The 18,653-nt window shown below is 45.3% G+C and overlaps 1 protein-coding gene across 1 annotated transcript in view; it reads left to right on the top strand.

Moving 5' to 3' along the window:
* LIFR (leukemia inhibitory factor receptor alpha) overlaps positions 1 to 18,653 on the top strand; it is a 59,390-nt gene that overhangs the window by 10,985 nt on the left and 29,752 nt on the right. The window contains exons 2-7 of the mRNA XM_005872575.2: positions 1,260 to 1,420; positions 3,563 to 3,677; positions 7,552 to 7,691; positions 11,851 to 12,014; positions 16,247 to 16,421; positions 18,256 to 18,510. Coding sequence (XP_005872637.1) covers positions 1,282 to 1,420; positions 3,563 to 3,677; positions 7,552 to 7,691; positions 11,851 to 12,014; positions 16,247 to 16,421; positions 18,256 to 18,510 — 988 coding nt within the window. The 5' untranslated portion in view covers positions 1,260 to 1,281. The remainder of the gene's footprint in view (positions 1 to 1,259; positions 1,421 to 3,562; positions 3,678 to 7,551; positions 7,692 to 11,850; positions 12,015 to 16,246; positions 16,422 to 18,255; positions 18,511 to 18,653) is intronic.

Consider the following 18,653-nt stretch of genomic DNA (forward strand, 5'->3'; position numbering starts at 1 on the left):
GCAGCTGGAGGAATATTCTCAGATCAGGGTCTCCCCTGATTAAAGCACTCGGTGACTTCTCCTCTCAACCCCGTTAAACCCCATACCCTTCCCTTGGCCATGACCAGCCCACGTCTCTTGCGTCTCCCTACTCTCGGCCCCTCTTCCTGGGAAGCTTGTCCTTGTCTTAGGGACTTGGCACTTGCCGCTGCTCTGTTCCCTGATACTGTCATGGCATCTGCGCATCAGTCAGATCTCACTCGCGCTCGCGCACACATTGACCTACGCTAGTTTTCAAAGAGCGTAGCAGGATGGTAAAGCTCTTATTTGTTCAGGTGTGTGTCTTTCCGAACTGGAGTCTGAGGTCCTTGAGGGCAGGGACCTTGTCTAGTTTGGTGATGTGCCCGGTGCCTGGAGGAGGACCTGGCCCTTGGGCTGCTGCCCTGGACCCTCCCTGCCGCCCACCAGGGCAGTCACTGTTTTCCAGCAGCAAATTTTCAAGGGCGACGTGCTTACGTTCCGTTATCAGTACTTTTGTCACATCTGCAAACCCCCTACCTTACTTTCCCCATTTTTTTCTTTACTTTTTAAACTACTTAAATGTATATGAAATAGAAACTTTATACCACAGTGTCAATGGAAAGCTGATATTGTCAAAAACAAGTGACTATAAAGGAGAATGTAAACGAATTAATTTGAAATGTCATTCCGTGGATCACTCAAAATTGTCTGTCAGAGATTCAGTTTCATGCCCAGCTGTTCTGTACTCCGGTAGCATTAGAGTGGAGAGCAGCGTGCTCGGTCGTAGTCTTGAACTTGAAGCCTGTCATTTGAAAAGTGACCCTCTAGAGCAGCGGTTCTCGACCTGTGGGTCACGACCCCTTTGGGGGTCAAACGACCCTTTCACAGGGGTCGCCTAAGACCATCGGAAAACACATATATAATTACATATTGTTTTTGTGATTAATCACTATGCTTTAATTATGTTCTATTCATGGCAATGAAATTGGGGGTCACCACCACATGAGGAACTGTATTAAAGGGCCGCGGCATTAGGAAAGTTGAGAACCGCTGCTCTAATGGATCTGCAGCAACAGCTGTGTCCGATCGCTAATGTCTCCTAAAGCCCAGTCAGCGGGGCCCGGTTTCTCCCGGGTCATTTACGTGCCGGGTTTCAGGAGCTGTCCGTGTCCGCTTTCCGTGCCAGCGTGCACATGCCCAGCGCGAGGCCGGTGTGGGGAGACGCTGGAGCGCCGTGTGACATTCTCCTCCTCGTCTAGGGCCGACCACGCTGGACGGAGGATGGACATGGCCTCGTGTTTAGGACGACCGACCCGGATGGCGGCCAGCGAAGGGACGAGGATGACTTCACATTTCCGGTGGTTCTTGTCCACATTTATTCTTCTGTATTTAATGAATCAAGTCAATAGCCAGAAAAAGGGTGAGTGCCTTAGAGTCACAGAGAACGGACTGACTGTGGTCTTGTGTCTTCATTGAAACCTTTCGGGCTTGGGTGGTTAAAATCCGTTTCTTTGTCATCTTCTTTCTACATACGTTTGGTTTCTTTTTAAAAAGCTCTTAAATATAGATCTAAGTATTCTTTCCCCATTTTAAAAGCTCAGGTATAATTTACATTCAATAAAATTCACCCTTTTGGGATCAGGTTCTGTGAATTTTGACAAATGCATACGGTTATGTGGCCACCAGCGCAAGGTGCAGAACAGTCTCTCCAGAACTTTCCCAGGCTCCTCTGGGCCAGCCGCTCCCCTCCCCCCTCCAGCCACACTGACCGGCTTCTCTCTCTCTCCAGTGCCTTTCAGAATGTCCTATAAATGAAATTGAATACTGTATCTCTCTTTAACATGTTACTTGTTTTCGTTTTATTTAGCTACCTTAAGAATGTTTATTTAGATGTCACCTAATTTATTTCTGTAAAACATTATCCTTCTGCCCCTGGGTTTAGTGTGGATGTTATTTCCATTTCCCCAAGATCACGATTAAATAACTTCATTATAACTACTGATAATTTCTAATGTGAGCGCTTATAATGTTTTTGTTTTCTTTTATACAAACAGCTTTATGATTTAGTGCTGTAGTAAATATCATGCCGACTCTATGTAAAAACTAGAGAAAAAGACTTTTTCATAGGCATTTATATAGAACAGGGTTTTTTTTTCCCAGCTGGGGTGCCGCAAGAATTTTTAAAACATGACTATTTAGTCAGGGGCACTGACCTCTTTTCCCTTAGATTGTCAACTAAGAAAATGACAACAGCCAACACACGAGTCATTGGGTGTGAATTAATTAAAATTATACCTATTTTTTTGTCCTATTGGCAAAAAATATATTTTTTGGTGTGCCCCAGAATTTTAGTAATTAGTGTATGTGTGCCATGAGATGAAAAAGGTTGAAAATGGCTGATACAGAGAGTCTGAGGTAGAATACCTCTTTTATACTTTAATTGCTGTTCCCTCTCCCTCCCCTCCCCCCGTCCTCCTCCCTCCCTCCCTTCCTTTTTCTCCTTTCATCCTTTCTCTTTCCCTCCTTTTGTGCCCTCCTTTCTTCGCAGTTTCCTCTTAGAATGACAGTTTTCCATTGCATAGTGCTGACACGTTCCATGACGTAATGTTATTTTATAGATGTAGTGAGTACATTAGATTGTGATCTTCTGGATGGTTACTTTGCATTTTTTAGGCCCACGTGAACTATATATTTTTCAGATACTTGTGTGAGCTCATTACCGTATAAATTTAATATGCTGCATAAAAATCTGAAGGTTGGTTATGGGGTTTCTATGTAGGTGGCAGTCTGGTAGCCAGCAGTGAGGCAGGAGTGGCTGGGAGTGTCTAGAGCCCTGTTTGTGGGAAAGACATAGCTTTTACCTAGAGTTATTTTTTCCTTTTTTTTTTTTTAGTAAATGAGGCTCTTGGAGATAAAAATTCTCCTAGGCCCCCTCTGGGTCCCGCCACGGAGTCCACACAGGCGCTCCTCTATTTGTCTTCGTTGCCTGGAAGTGGAATTTTTGATGGAAGTCTACCCCCTGAGTGGTTAGCGGTTGGCCCACTTTCATCAGGTTACTCTGGAGCTTTTTTAAGCCGGAGCTACAAAAAGAAATATAAAACCAGCCCCCTCCTGGGCCTGCAGGCTCATCTCAGCACAGAGCGTGGGCCCGCTGCAGACACACATGCTTGTACTTATTGAATACAGTTTGCCTTGCTCTTTGCAGAGCAGTGCCATCATTAACACATTGTATGCGGGTAGTTTTCATCAGGCGCTAACAGGTGGCACGTGGCGCGGGCCATTTTTGCTAATTTTTTTGCGCAAATGGCAACGTTCAGTAAAATTATGATAACTTTAGTTTACGCATTTATACGTTACCCGCATTCTACCGCTAGTCTATGAAAAAAAACGTATTAATACGTGTCCTGCTCTCTACTTATGCATTCTACCGCTAGTCTATGAAAAAAACGTATTAATACGTGTCCTGCTCTCTGCTTACTCCCAGTCAACGTAAAACGTATAAATACGTTTCCCGCATTCAATGTGTTAAGCACGGTGTGTGTATGTGGTTTCTCGTCTCCAGGCGCCCCCCGTGACGTGAAGTGTGTAACCAGCGATTTGCAAGCGTGGAACTGCTCTTGGAGAGCGCCCTCGGGAGCGGGCCGCGGTGCTCTTTACGATGTTTGCATCCAAAACGGGTAATGGAAATGCTTCGATTCATTGACAGCTCCCGCCTAAAAGTAAAGGTTCTCTCTTTAATTTTAGAGCATAGCGATTTTGTTCTGTACATTTTATGAAGGAAATCTGAAATCTGAGCTCTCTGTTTCCTACAAATGCTGACTCTTTCATCAGTCGGGAATAGGTGGCACACCCGGCCTGTGGGTGGGTGCTGATCTCTCCGGGGAAGGTTTGCTGGTCTGTCCCAGGCCAGCAGTTCCCAACATGGGGCACATGCCCCACAGGGGGGCAATTTGATTTTTAAGGGGGGGCGATTAGAGCATGAGTGATTAACAGTGAATTTTTTGCATTGCTTATGGTTTTAGGAGCCTCATATACAGTATATAAATATGTATTGTGACATTTATGCATTTCAGGTCTTTATTTTATATGTTTTGAAACTTTATTTTCTATTTTTTCATATGACTTCATGTTATTTTTTTTTAAACAATTTCTTAGTGATTTCTTCCTCAGTACTTCAACTGTCCTTTCGTCCTTTCATTTTTCTCTTTTATGGACGCCATGTTCTTTGGAAGCTTGTTTAGACCAAGTGAATAGCCTTTTAGGCTTCCTCCACATGAATAGGTGTTCACTATTTGAATAATAAGAATTATATGTCACTGGGTGGGGGGCATCAGGATTTTAGAGATGCTTAGGTGGGGCATGGCCAGAAAAAGGTTGGGAACCACTACGTTAGGCTGAAGTTTGGACTGTGCCTCACAGAAAATGTCGGTAACGGTGGCTTACCAGCTGGTCCTTCACTCTCATGTGCAAGGTCTGGAGTGCGAGCTCAGGGCTGACCGGCTGTTTGTGGCCACGGGAGCCCCGGGTTCCTCTGTCCCCGCTGCTCCGCCGTCCTCGGCCTGTGGTCACGTGGTTCAGGATGAGGCCTGAGGAGCGGCTGTCATGTCTGCATCCCGGAAAGCGGGAGGAGAAGAGGGTGCTCTTCCTTAGGGACACTTCCGAAAAGTGCCACTCACACCTGCGCTACGTCCCACGGGCGGAACCCGGGCAGACGGCTAAGCCGACGGGCACAGGGCTGGGCCCTGCTTTCTCCCAGCCGGGTGGCAGTGTGCCCAGATACACAGCGGGTTCATGTCAATAAGGAAAAAGGGGAAGTAAACCTTCGGAGGCAGGTGGCAGGTTCTGTCACACCACCTGACCCGCTCAGATAAGCTGGAGAGGGCTAGACGCTCCGAAGGGCTTGAGGCCTTTGGGCTGCCTGTGAGCCACAACATGCGCCTCCCCCATCCCATCCCATCCCATCCCATCCCATGGGATTGTTTAAATCGGGGGGTGGGGAACCTTTTTCCTGACAAGGGCTATTTAGATATTTATAACACCATTTGTGGGCCATGCAAAATTATCAAATTAAAAATTGGTATGCAATATTTGGTCAAACATTTAACTAACGCGTCCCTAATGCCTTGGCAGGGCCAGGCCCAATGGTTTCAGGGGACTCATACGGCCCTTGGGCAGGGTGCTCCCCAACCCTGGTCTCAGTGATTCCAGAGGGTCCCACGGAGCAGCTCCAAGTCCCAGTTGGCTGATGGGCGGTCCTCATGTAAATGGACGTAAATGTGTATTTACATAGACTCAGGTTTTTTTCTCATTTGGAGGGCATTGAGGGGGTGTTGTCCTAAGGACTGGGGTAATTTATCAGTTTGGATGAGTTTGGTTGTGTTGCAGAAACAACCCTCACTTCTCATCTCTTTACTTCCTGCTGCGAAAACACAGGATGCTTTGCCGCGTGTGTCCTGTGCTGTCTTGGGTCCGCTGGTAGCTCTGCTCAGGCCCAGGCCCAGGGGCTGTGGTGACCCGGAAGCAGGGAGCACAGCTGGAGGGCTTCCCACTTCCGCCCGGAAGGGGAAGTGGTCATGTGACTTCACTCAGCGTTCCCTGCAAGGGAAGTCAGGTCTCTGGGCCCTGCGTGGAGGAGTGGGGAAGTGCAGTCCCACTGCGAGTGCAGAGGGGAGCCCTCCAAAGTGTGGTGAAGAGCCCAGCAGGCCGCAGGGAGAGGAAGTCAGTGCCGCCCCCAGGGGCTCACAGGGGACAGACTGTGGGCTCAGTGCTGACGGGGTGTGTGGGGGGCCAGCGAGCACTGGCCCCGGAGAGTGGCGGCCGCTCCAGAGACGCTGCTCGGAGGAAGTGTGGTGGGAGAAGGAAGACTCGGTTTCCTCAGCAGAAAAGGGCAAAAGGCCATTCCAGGTGGAAAGAGGATTGGGCTCAGTGCGTGAACAGATGACATAGCACGATTCTGAGGATTTGGGTGGTTTTGATGCCCCGAGCCCAGAGGGTTCTGGGCTCTGCACAGGAAAGAGTTCCAGCCCCGAGCCAGCCCCGCGGTTCAGTGCAAGGAGTGCACTAGGGAAGCGGTGAGGCGGCGCCTCTCCTGAGCTGAGAGGCAGGGAGGCCCCTCTCCAGAGGTGGAGCTGGTGGTGGTGTACTCTCTATGGAAAATAGTCGGTGTGGGGAAAGAGAGTAGAAAAAGCACATTGGGATTAACTTTAACCTTTACACGGTATATTTTGTGGTTTGTTTTTCTTTTCTGGTATGAGTAAACGTTTGTGGTATGAGCAAGCTATTGATATCAATCTTATCTCATGACTGCTTGGCCAAGTTTTGTGTCTGGTGGCAGGTAGCAGGCTGGCAGGTAGCAGGGTAGCAGGGTAGCAGGGTAGCAGGGTAGCAGGGTAGTGGGTAGCAGGGTAGCTGGTAACAGGGTAGCAGGGTAGTGGGTAGCAGGGAGCAGGGTAGCAGGGAGCAGGGAGCAGGTAGCAGGGTAACAGGGTAGCAGGGAGCAGGGAGCAGGTAGCAGGGTAACAGGGTAGCAGGGAGCAGGGAGCAGGTAGCAGGGTAACAGGGTAGCAGGGAGCAGGGAGCAGGTAGCAGGGTAACAGGGTAGCAGGTAGCAGGGAGCAGGTAGCAGGGCAGCAGGGAGCAGGGAGCAGGGTAGTAGGGTAGCAGGGAGCAGGTAGCAGGGTAGCAGGGTAGCGGGTAGCAGGTAGCAAGCGCTGAGTCTAACATGGTTTCACTTGGGCCTGTTTGTTTACTTCTCGTGCCCCTTCCCTGTGTTAGCTGTGTGCTGCTGGCACCAAAAGAAGCCTCGCCATGAGCTGAGAGGAGGGAGCCCAGCGTTTCAAGTCCTCAGCCCTGAGTGAATGATGTGAACAGGCCCCTGTTAGGTGCTGGGGTGCAGGCAGGGGTGTGGGCACCTCCAAGAGTCCCTTTGCTTGCGTTAACATTTTTCATGGAAAGTTAGAAATACGTATGAATGACGGTAAAAGAATGGAAACGTGTTTCGTAAAGATACAAAGGGCCATGGAGCCACAGAGGAGATGGTCGCTTCTGTCCGAGAGGTAATGAGTGGGAAGTAGAAGCATTTTGAAGGCAGAGTTGCCCAGAAAGTTTGTTCAGTGAATCAGGAGCCAAGACAGAGGAGCAGACAAATCGAGGGTGTGTTTTTAGGGGTGACAAGTAGCCAGTTTCCTTTCTGTGGTCAGGATCTGTTAGAAGAGAGGAGTGTTTAGGGAGGAGGGTGTGTGCAGTGGAAGGTAAGGCTGGAGAGGGAACGGGGGTCGGGTTTGAAGAGCATGCTGCAGTCCTGGTTCTTGAAGAAATCATCCATGCTTCCTCAATTTTCCACTACAATCTGGTGATTTTTCTTACACCCATATTGATGCACTTACCATTATACTCTCTTTTAGCATTCTTAAAATGCAGTGTAACCTGTCATGTTTTTGTGTACAAAGGAGCATAAACTGTTTTCTAGTGCATTTTGTGTTAATCAAGGTTTAATGGAACTTGTTCTATTAATTTTATCTGCTGATTAAAATTTGATTTCTTATATTGCAGGTCCCGTTCTTGTTATCAATTGGGGAAAACAAGTACTAAAATCCCAACTCTTACACCTGGGCAATATGAAATAACGATAAGCCCTCTACATGACTTTGGAAGTTCTATAAGCAAATTCATACTAAATGAAAAAAATGTGTGTAAGTATTTGAAAAGAACGTGAACTTGGGAAATAACTCAGATTTCCCCGTTGTTATCTAAATATAAACTGCATCCTATTCCATTGAATGGAGGGGAGGTACCATAATCACTTTAAATGATTGGTTGTTAACATTGAGATTTTTGTTTCCAGTTTTTCAATATTCTAACCAATGCTTTAATGAGCATCTTTTGCACATGTGCGTTTCTGGCTTTGTGTGGTGATTTGGTTAGGCTGAGCGCCTAGACTGGGGAACGCCGCATTGAAGGAAATCCTACTTTTTATGGCTTTTCACATCTATTTCCAATTGTTCTCCCAAAATGCTGAATCTCTTTGTATTCCCCAAAACGTCATCTTAGAGTGTGCCTGTCCTCCCACCTCCTGGCCAGGACTGGGTATTGTCCATCTTCGTTTTCCATTTCACTCTGATGGCCCCCAGATTAGAGCTCCATTGTTTTTGCATTTCTGTGATGGTTATTTTTTTTAATTATCAGTCATTTATATATTTTTTGAACAATTTCTATCCTTGGTAAATTTTCTCATGCTGAAATTATTATGGTTGTTTCTTCTGTCATATTTGTTACAAATATTTTTCCAAGTTTACAATTTTAACTTTTGTGGTGTTTTTCACACCACGGGTTTTTGTCTTTATGTAAATAGAATTTCTTGCTATTTCTCTTTATGAGTTTTTGGTTTTGTTTTCATACCTGATGTAAGCCTTTTATTCATATGGAATTGCTTTGTCGTATTGTAGGAGGAATCTCAATCTTTTTCCAGATTTTTAAAAACTCCCCAGGACTCTGTCTGCGAGCGCGTTTGTACTGTCTGATTCTGCAGTAGGTGCTCGGAGGTCCTGTCTGGGAAGCTGCTTGCAGATGACAGTGTCAGGAAGGGTTAGGAAGGCACATCAAGGGAGACTCTAGCTGACTTATTTGATGGATAGCTCAGTGCTTTTGCATATCGAGTAATCTCGTGATAGCATTTTTAATAATGGCTTGACTGTGATTCGAATATTAGATAACAGTATCCCAACACTAAGTATGACCATTACTACTGCTAAGATAGTACTGGTAAGAAATTGAAAGGCGCTCCAGCCAGTCTGGCTCAGTGGATAGAGCATCGGCCCATGGACTAAAGGGTCCTGGTTCGATTCCGGTCGAGGGCATGTACCTAGGTTGCAGGCTTGATTCCTGGCCCTGCTACAGGTTCATGCAAGAGGCAGCCAATCAGTGTATCTCTCTCACATCGATGTTTCTCTCTCTGTCCCCCCCCCCACCCCCTCTTCTCTCTCTAAAAATCAATGGAAAAATATCCTCAGGTGATGATTAACAAAAATAAATAAATAAATTGAAAGGCAGATTAGATGAACAGGACAGAGGGAGGTGGATGCATCAGCAGGTCCCGGGGCACCTGCCGTATGCAGGGGAAGTTGTGGGGTGGGTGGTGCTGAGCACTGAGCTGGGTTCTTTAGCCTTTTGCCACTAAATAAAAGCAAGAGAAATCAAGTTTTCCCCAGATCTTAAGATGCTTTTAAAAGTGTACATATCAGAGGCGAACAAGATATTTAACATATATGTATATACATGTAATAACTTTCTAATTGGCAAGGGCTAGGCACAACAATAAGTCTTTTTAAGAATTTTAATGTCTAGGTTTCTTATAATAACCTGGTCATTTGGATCCGTCTGAGGCAGAATAAATACTGTGGAGCCTACGACAGAGCTGGGAAGGCTCCCAACCTCGGGTGTCCCGCGGCAAAAAGAACAGGGAGGGTTGGGAGAAAAATGCTCCAGCTTTAAAAAATAAACAAACAAGATTGATGGAATTTCTTTCTTAGCTGGACGTTCCTAGTTTCTAGAAAGTTAGACATTGTTCTCAAGTATCTATTTTCAAGTATCATGGGAGCTCAGGGACCTTCCCAGGCATACCGTAGAGAAAGAAGTGAAGAAGTGTGTGTGTGTGTGTGTGTGTGTGTGTGTGTGTGTGTGTGTGTGTGTGTGTGTATTTAATCCTTTCATTTATAATTGCTGCCTGTAGCTTGAAATACTGGGAATCACTTGTGTTTTGAAGAGTCGCCCACTGCTATTTAGGTAAAATGTAAATTGTGTGGGCTTTTCAGGGAGGAAAGCACTTCAGTGGATGAATGTTGCCTTAGTAAAATACGCCCATGTTTCATCATTTTAAAGTCACTACCCCTTGCCGTCGCGAAGCATTTGAAAGAACCGCCTTGCTAGAAGCCTCTGCTCTGGGTGGTCTCCTCTGCTCTCCCGCCCTCAGCACTAGAACGCGTCTTTCTCCTCCTTTGCCCCATTCCTGGAAGCAGTGCCCCTGAGCAGCTCTCCTGTGCAGCAGGCCCCACGGTCCTGAGATAGCTGAGTACCGTCGACGTTGCTGTGGGCATGTTCTGTCTCCTGCGCAGCCCCAAACATGTCACATAGACCGCCCCCCTGGGCACTGTGGCCAGCGGATTGTGGTTAAACATAGTACCACTATTCCTATGGACTTAGTTTTAAGTTCCAAGATGAATTTACGATATGGGTTTGCTCTGCCGTTTTTGTTACTTAGCACATTCGGCCACCCCCTTGCCGGGACTTCACGGGTCCTGGAGCTCCGTGGGGCAGCCACTCGGATGGCCTGAGGCCTGGGAAGGCGTGTCTGTGTGTTTCTTGGAGCTTCCCCACCCCTTACTGTCACTGAGGAGGGAGCATGCAAGAAAGAACCCCGGGTTTCTGGCCCCTCAGACCAGAAGAAAGCCCGCGTTTCGTGGAATGGAACAGGCCCTTTTAGACCTTGGGTGTTCTCCACTGATCCACGGAGTACTCAGGGATTTCCTCGTCCCGTATAGAGAGGGGGACCTGAAGACATAGAAGGCTCCCTACTTTTCTCTCTCTCTACCTCTTGCAATGCAGCCCCTAAGGCCTCTGCCCTATCCCCACCCCCCAAATTCCTTTCTCAAATGTAGAGGGGCCCGTACCAGTGTTACTGGTCTGCTCTGTCTTCTGTGAACTCTGCTTTGTTTGCCTGGATAGCACCCCATTTCTTTTGTTCTCAGTGGCCCTGGATTTACTCTGGTTTCCTTTTGTTTCTGTGTCCTTCCCTGCAGGGTCTCTGGTCTCTTGCAGGGGGAACTGTCTGCCCATGGCCCCCAGGCGAGCTTTGGCTGTTCTGCGTCTGCGCACATTCATCTCTCCAGCTCCACTCAGCAAAGTCCTCTCGCGTCGGGGTCCACAGTCTCCCTCCGCGGTCTGCACACCCCTCCATTACGCCTCTTCTTCCCCGGACACTCCGTCTCACCCTCCCCCCCCAATCTCCTGCATTTCTTGAGGATGGTCCCTCCTTCCTTAGCCTTTCCTGCTTTTCTGGCCTAGGAACTTGAGGAGATCTCAGACATTTGCCTTTCTCGTTATACCAACCCTCCATTTCTTTGGCCCAGTCATTTCTTTGACATGCCCACCAGATTTTGCCCTGGCTTTTCCATATACGTATCATGATCCAAGCCTCGTGGCTCTCGCCAGGTTCCTACTTGATCACCTCGTCCCTTTCCCGGCCCCCTGCCCTGCTGACCTAGCTTCCTGAAGGACTTGCAGATCTGCCCAGGGACCCATTGGCCTCCTCCCTCAGTGTCTTGGCCTTTATTATGGTCTTGCTGATATTGATTGATACCTATAACCAGGAAGAGCCCATGGCATCCTCCTGTGAGTGACTCCCCCAGCGTGGGGGGCTCTGACACTGGGAGATGAGTGGGAGGGTGTCAGAGCCCCCAGAGCAAGCTTTCCATCATTTCCCATCCTTTTCGTAGGCCTGACCTACAGTCGCACAGAAGTTCTTCTACTTCTCTCCGATGTGACTGACCTACTTGTAGGTCCCAGCCCAGGGGACACCAGCGTGTGGTGGGAACCCAGTTGCTATTCCAAGAGACATTAGGGATTTGAAACAGCCGCTGATCAATCATTTTCTCAGATTTGGCCGATGAATCACTGGGAGCCGCTTATACAAATAAATACGTATATTCTCTTTTTTTCGGGAGTAGGTTGAAGAGTTTGCTTCTCATTCTTGAGTACTTTTATCAGGAAGGAATAGAGTTTAAGATGAGTTGACTAATGGAAGTACAATATGAGAAATCGTTACCTATTTTACTAAGTATTATCTCCTTTTTTAAGCCCTCATTCCAGACCCTCCGGAGATCCTGCGTTTGTCTGCCAATTTCTCAACTTCTACGCTACACCTGGAGTGGAGTGACAAGGGCTCTGCTTTTCCCCGTCACGCAAATGTCATTTGGGAAATTAAAGTCCTACGGAAAGAGAATCTGGAACTCGTAAAATTAGTAAGTCTGAACCGAGTAGATTTTTTTCCTATGGCATTAAAGAAGCTGAATGCTTTTTAAAATGGCTTTTCAGGTGGCATCAGTGAACCCTTGGATTATTAGGGAAGTAGATCAGATATCCTTTCAGGGTTCATTAAAAACTAATCACTCATGCCCAGCCGGTGTGGCTCAGTCAGCCCATGAGCCAAGAGGTTGCTGGTTTGATTCCCGGTCAGGGCACATGCCCAGATTGTAGGCTCAGTCCCCCAGTAGGGGACATGCAGGAGGCAGCCGATTGATGCTTCTCTCTCATCGATGTTTCTGTCTCTCTCTTCCTCTCCCTCCCTCCCTCTCTAAAAATCAATGAAAAAACAACAACACAGAAAACCCCCCACTAATCACTCAATGATTAAAATTATGTGCAGCCATTATAAAAAGGAAATTAAGGGAGGAACAATCCATGATTTTACCACTTGGGCACAGTAAACATTGTCTTCGTGTATTCCAGTCTAGCCTGTTTTATATGCATGTTTTTACATAAATAAAATAAAAGTGTACATATAATTAAGTCTATTATTTTATCTTTGTCTAATATTATCAACATAAAAAGAAATGTTTTGAAACATATTTAGCCATAGTAATTGAGACATTTTGTATAAATCTGTAAGTTTGAATATATCTTAATCTGATTCTTATATTTAGTACTAATGCTTTTTCCCAGTTATTTTTTTAAAATCCAATTTTAATGGGTTTCCTTATGATCTGTCTTTAGTTTTCTCTTAATCTAAGGGATAGTGAGAAATAGTAGTGAAAAGTTTTGACAGCTGGTAACGTGGTAATTCCTCCTCCTATCCTTTTACTCTTCTTCCCTAATGGGTTTGAAATGTGCTTAGTTGTAGATTTAAGAACTAGACGATATCTCATGATTTTACAATTTCTTTGCCTAAGTACATAGATGAAATAGTAAAGATAAATAGGATATTCTGTTTAATAGTTACCTTATTTTTCCTTTTTGACAATCCAACTATTACATTCCTGAAAATACAGCAGTCGCCGTTGTTAGCATGTATGTCATGTCTCCAGAGTTCCCGACACTGTTGTAAAAGCTGTGCATGTGTTAATCCTTTGCATCCACACAACAGGCCCATGTGAGAGGCACTACTAGCATCAGCCCCATTTCACAGATGGAGAGACAGAGTCCCGGAGAGACACTAAGTGGTGGGGCCAGGACTCGAACCCAGGCAGTCTGGGGCCAGAGTCTGCTCGGCCATGGCGATTATTGTACATAGCAAGGATGTAATTTTTCATCTATGATGCCCTCCCTTCCTTTTCACCTATCCAAACTGAACCTAGGTTTCAAGACTCATGTAAAATCCTACTCCTTATTGTAAAGCCCATCCTAATTACCTCAGCCTAAGATGTTCTTGCTTTTCTTGAATTTTGGTGGCAATTCTTGCCTGTCAGTGTAATTTACAGCTAGAGGTGATATAGCTCTACCCTGTTGTCTCAAAGTTATTACTTATTTAAAATTATATTGAGCAGCTTTTTATTATGGCTTAAGATTTTGTATTCTGGGTTCCTACTTCCTGGCTTAGGGTAACATCTCGAAACCCTCTTTTTCTCATCTGTAAAGTGGTGCTAATATTTGCTTTAGTTAATGATATGATATTTATAAAGCTGCTAAACAATTATTAGCTGTCATTACTTCCTTTGTGGGGTAGATTTTTTAAAAACTAATGTAGGGATGCTAGAATAATAGCGAATCTCTTTGAAGTATGAGTGAAATCAAACATGAATGAATAGAAATATTCTAAAGTTACATGACTCATTCATAACAAGACTGCAAAGGCAAGGTAGTAATTCTCTACTTTTGAGAGTACATATGATCTTTGAAGAAAAATCTTTGTATGGGAGACACAGCAAGAGGTAAGAAAATAGAGATCGAACAAGTTCATTTTAAAAAGTGAAATATAAGAGGGTAAATGAGCCAGGTCCATAAAAGTGACATTTTTATTTATAATTATGCATTATTAATATCAGAATTTGTTAGAATTGCTTATTATCAGTCATTTTGTGACAGGTTATAATGCAATTATTTTACAATACTTTAAAGATCAAGAACACTATATATTACTGTTTAGCTTATAAGTTTATTAGTAGTGTTTTCATTTATAAGTTGACAGTTTCTGCCCATCACCTCCCATACGGCCGTGGAAGCCAGGCGTTTCACAGGCCAGGGTATGACCTACAGAGGATCACCTGTAGGTCATGCACTGCCTTTGCTACTCCCATTTCTCTCTCCCTTTTTTCCCCAGTTGTGAGCAATGTTTCATTAACTCTGAACAATGGAAGATGAGAATTTAGTCCCCTGTCACCTCACATACTTGTGTGCTTGCTTTCATGTTCCTCTCTCTCTCTCTCTCTCTCTCTCTCTCTCTCTCACACACACACACACACACACAGTTTCTATCTTTTCCCAGTATTGTTCTGTTATAATTTTTTGTAGACCAGTATTTATTGTTTGTATTATAGTTATAGAAACACTATTTACAGCTCAACCAAGTAGTGTATACTATTCTTTTCCTTTTTGGGGGCGGGTAAAATTTCTTATCTTGTATTTTTAGTTTCATTTATCTACTTCAGTAATTCAATCCTAAGTTCTCTCCAGATTGTGTAAATCCCATTAAAATACTCAAGCATACTAGTATTCTATCAGTTATATATTTGTGAGTAAATCTCTCTGAGGATCTTCTAAGTTTGCAGATTCAAACCTAGGTGTACCCATCAGCCATTCAAAACAAACCTTAGTGTCTTTCGGCGCATGGGTTAGGAAGCTATAGTCCAAGGGTCTCCAGGATTGACCAGTGGATTCCTTTTACCTTTTCCTTTTATTATTATTATTTTTTTAATCCTCACCCAAGGATATTTTTCCATTGATCTTTAGAGAAAATGGAAGAGAAAGGGAAAGACTGAGAGAAATATCAAAGTGAGAGAAACACATAGATTGGTTGCCTCCTGCATGGGCCCTCAGCAGGGCCCAGGCAGAGAGGAGCCTGCAACCGAGGTGTACGCCCTTGACTGGAATCGAACCCGGGACCCTTCAGTTTGCAGACCTACACTCTATCCGCTGAGCTAAACTGGCTAGGGCCAAGCTATCCCTTTTTTGTTAAGCTCCATTCTTTTAAAAAGATGTATCCTGTTCTTGCAATATTTCTTCTATTTCTGAAGGAGGGTATGAGTGATTTAAATTTCTTTTCCTTTCTGTGCAATGTTTCTTCAGGTTCCTTTTTTCATTATTTTGACCTTTGACTTTTAGAACTTTTTCTCCACTTTCTGATCATCTTGGTTGCTGCTCATATTTAAGTGAGTGGCCCTTTAAAAATAAGAAAAATCTAATTGGATTTTTTGTTTGCCTAAATGAGGCTTGTTGACTGGGGCTCATTATCGGTAATTAGGATGGACTATGTAATTAATAATATTATTAATTTAGGCAAAAATCTTAACATTATTTTTTGTTGTTATTGTTAATCCTCACATAAGGATATTTTTCCCACTGAGCCAAACCGACTAGGGCTCCACTGATTTTTAGAGAGAGTGGAAAGGAGGGAGAGAGACAGAGAGAGAGAGAAACATCGACATGAGTCGGTTACTGTTATGCATCTGCCCTCCAGCATCTTCTGTTCTTGGCCCTTGTGCATTTACACCTTAAAAAACATCTGTCCTCTTGCTATCGAGAGATTTCAGGAAGCAAGAGAAAAGGAAATACTTTGAAGAAGTAAACATAAATGAGTCCTGATTATTGTTACTGTCACTATCCTATTTACCTTGTAGGGAACAGATCATTTTTTAAAAGGACAAACAAGCCCTAGCCGATTTGGCTCAGTGTATGGAGCGTCGGCCTGCGGACTGAAGGGTCCCGGGTTTTATTTCCATCAAGGGCACATAACACAGTTGCCAGCTCCTCCCAGGCCCGGGCCCTGGTCGGGGCTCATGCAGGAGGCAACCAATCGATATGTTTCTCTCACATCGATATTCCTCTCTGTCTTTCCCTCTCTTTTCCACTCTCTCTGAAAATCAATGGAAAAAAATATCCTCAGGTGAGGATAAATAAATAAATATAAATAAAAGGACAAACCAACCTTTGGCTTACTTAGCTGGTGGTAATAGACAGTCCGTTGTGTTTGTTGATCCCCAAAGAGAGCAGAACGTATCCCTACGGGGGATTAGAGTGTTGCGTTGTGTTCATTTTGCAGGAGACCTACAACACGACCCTGAACATGAAGGACACAGTCCTCCGCTGGAGCTGGGCCTCGGACCTGCCCCTGGAGTGTGCCACGCACTCCGTGGGCCTGCGGCGCTACATCGACGACGCGCACTTCTCTGGCCGCAAAGAGTGGAGCGACTGGAGCCCCCTGCAGAACATTTCCTGTAAGCTGACGTTTAAAGAACGTTCGTTTCCCGTGGATGAGATTACCCTTGTTTCAGGGGGAGATGCAGTTGATGCTTTCAGTTCTCGGACCCCCATTCGTCTGCATGAGGGTCACCTGGGGATCTTCCAGGTCCCCCATCCCAGTGTGCTTTGATTCAGAAAGTCTGAGATAGGCTTGAGGAATCTGTATTTTTAAAGAACTTTCTGAGTGATTTGAAAAACATCCAGGTTTGAAAATCACTGTGGTAGACATTGAAGACCATCTAAAATTTGTGTGTAGGTGGTAATGAGATCAAGTCTGTATTTTTAAAAAAGGCTCCGAATTTCTCATCCACAGAGCAGACCCCTCGGGGTGACAGTTTTCGCAGAGACATGGGAATCGGCAAATATGCCCCAACTCACCAGCACATTGATTAAGACTCCTATGCAGGTAGAATGCTGGCAGGACGGGAGAGGCCCAACAAATTATTGGCAATAAAACGACGTTCTTAAAAAGACTGCGCCTCATCGTAGATTCTTCACCGTAGTGACAGTCTGGAGAAATGGATCCGAGGAAGGAAGGACTGGAGCAGGTGGATAAATAAGGAGAATCTTGTTGCAGTTGAGGACAGTGAAGGCGCGACTAGATCCCCGGGGTTAGAAAGGACGAGGGGGAGGTGTGCAAATACTGAGGAGACAGAAGGAGAATCGAGGACGGTGCGTTTCGTCAGGGAGCAGCTGAGCCAAAGATGACGGTTAGTTTGGGCAGCTGGGTAGCTGGGGCTGCTTTCCACTGAGACAAAATAGATGAACGCATCAGGTAGGAAAGATCCACTTCATTTTTTATACATTGAGCTCGAGGGACATAGAAAGTGTCTGGAAAGCAGTGTCTCCTAGGCAGCTGGAAATACAGGTTGGCCACCCGGGTGATTGGTTGGAGCTGGAGATAACCTATTTGGAAATCAGCAGCAGATATGTGATGTGAAAATGTTTAAATCCCGGAGGTTCCTGTAGCTCAGGGAAAGGGGAATGGAGACCAAGGACCCAGCCCTTAGAAGCTTTATGTCTAAGGGAAGGATGGAAGAGAGAGACCAGCACAGCAAACAGCCGTCAGGGGTGAAGAGTAGCGCAGGAGGGGACAGCCAGGGAGCCCAAGAGCGAAGGGAGTTTCGAGAAGGAGGACATTGGGCAGCGACCAGATGCTGTGGACCTCGAAGGGGAAGATCGCTCAGAGGTGGCCGGTGATGGAGCAGTTCGGCCAGCCGGCCACTTCTGTGTGGAGTGGTTGGGGGAGAGCCACATTGCCGCCCGGGAAAGAGTAAGTAGGTAGAACGGAGACTAGAGGTAATTTAAAAGAGTGGCTGTTCAGGAGAATAAAAACCAGAGGTGTGGCTTTAAGCTGCACAGAGTTGGGATTAGAGGAAAAGTGCTGTTTCGGAGGTGGAGTATTCCAGCGTATCTTCAGGCTGATGGACAGTAGCAAGCCTGCCCTAAATACATGGATCCATTCCACAGGAAGGGAGTTAATGACTGACTTGTGCTTGGTGTTGACTTTTCACATGTGGATATACTCGTAAACCCATTTATCAAACTTTTAAAACTTCTTGGACATGAACCTATGACCTCAGACATTGACCTACAACCCCCTCCGTTCCCACCATCGCTCCACCATATGTAGATAAAACCACACATACTTTATTTCTTGTATATGCCTTGTTCCTCTGTAACCTGGAGGCCATCCCTGATCTTCAGGCCACCGTTATTATAAAGCTGCCAAAGTGTGTTCTGTATGCACTGGTCTGCGTTACGGTAAAAGACTTCTAAAGTCTCTGTAATTCCTTTTGATCTTTCTAGGGTCTACTGATATTCAGAATAAGGTTTTTCCTCAAGACAAAGTGGTACCTGTGGGCTCAGACATAACATTCTGTTTTGTGACTCAAGAAGAAGTGTCATCAGCTCAGATCAGCTATGCAAAGTATCCCCTTATTCATCTCGATGGGGAAAATGTGGCGATCAAGATCCATAACATTTCTGCTTCTATAAGTAGTGGAACAAATGTGGTTTTCATGACAAACAAAGACATGTACGGAACAGTTATTTTTGCAGGATGTAAGTATAAAATACATTTTTTTAAAAACTTTCTATTAATCAGTTTTTGCCCTTTGAAAGCCTTAATGCTTTTTCGGGGGGCCTGAGGTGATTCTATTTCTTGTTTATTTTTTTATTCTTTAATATAAATGATATAAAAGGCA

Source organism: Myotis brandtii, unplaced genomic scaffold, assembly GCF_000412655.1.
Source record: "Myotis brandtii unplaced genomic scaffold, ASM41265v1 scaffold384, whole genome shotgun sequence".
Lineage (NCBI taxonomy): Eukaryota > Metazoa > Chordata > Mammalia > Chiroptera > Vespertilionidae > Myotis > Myotis brandtii.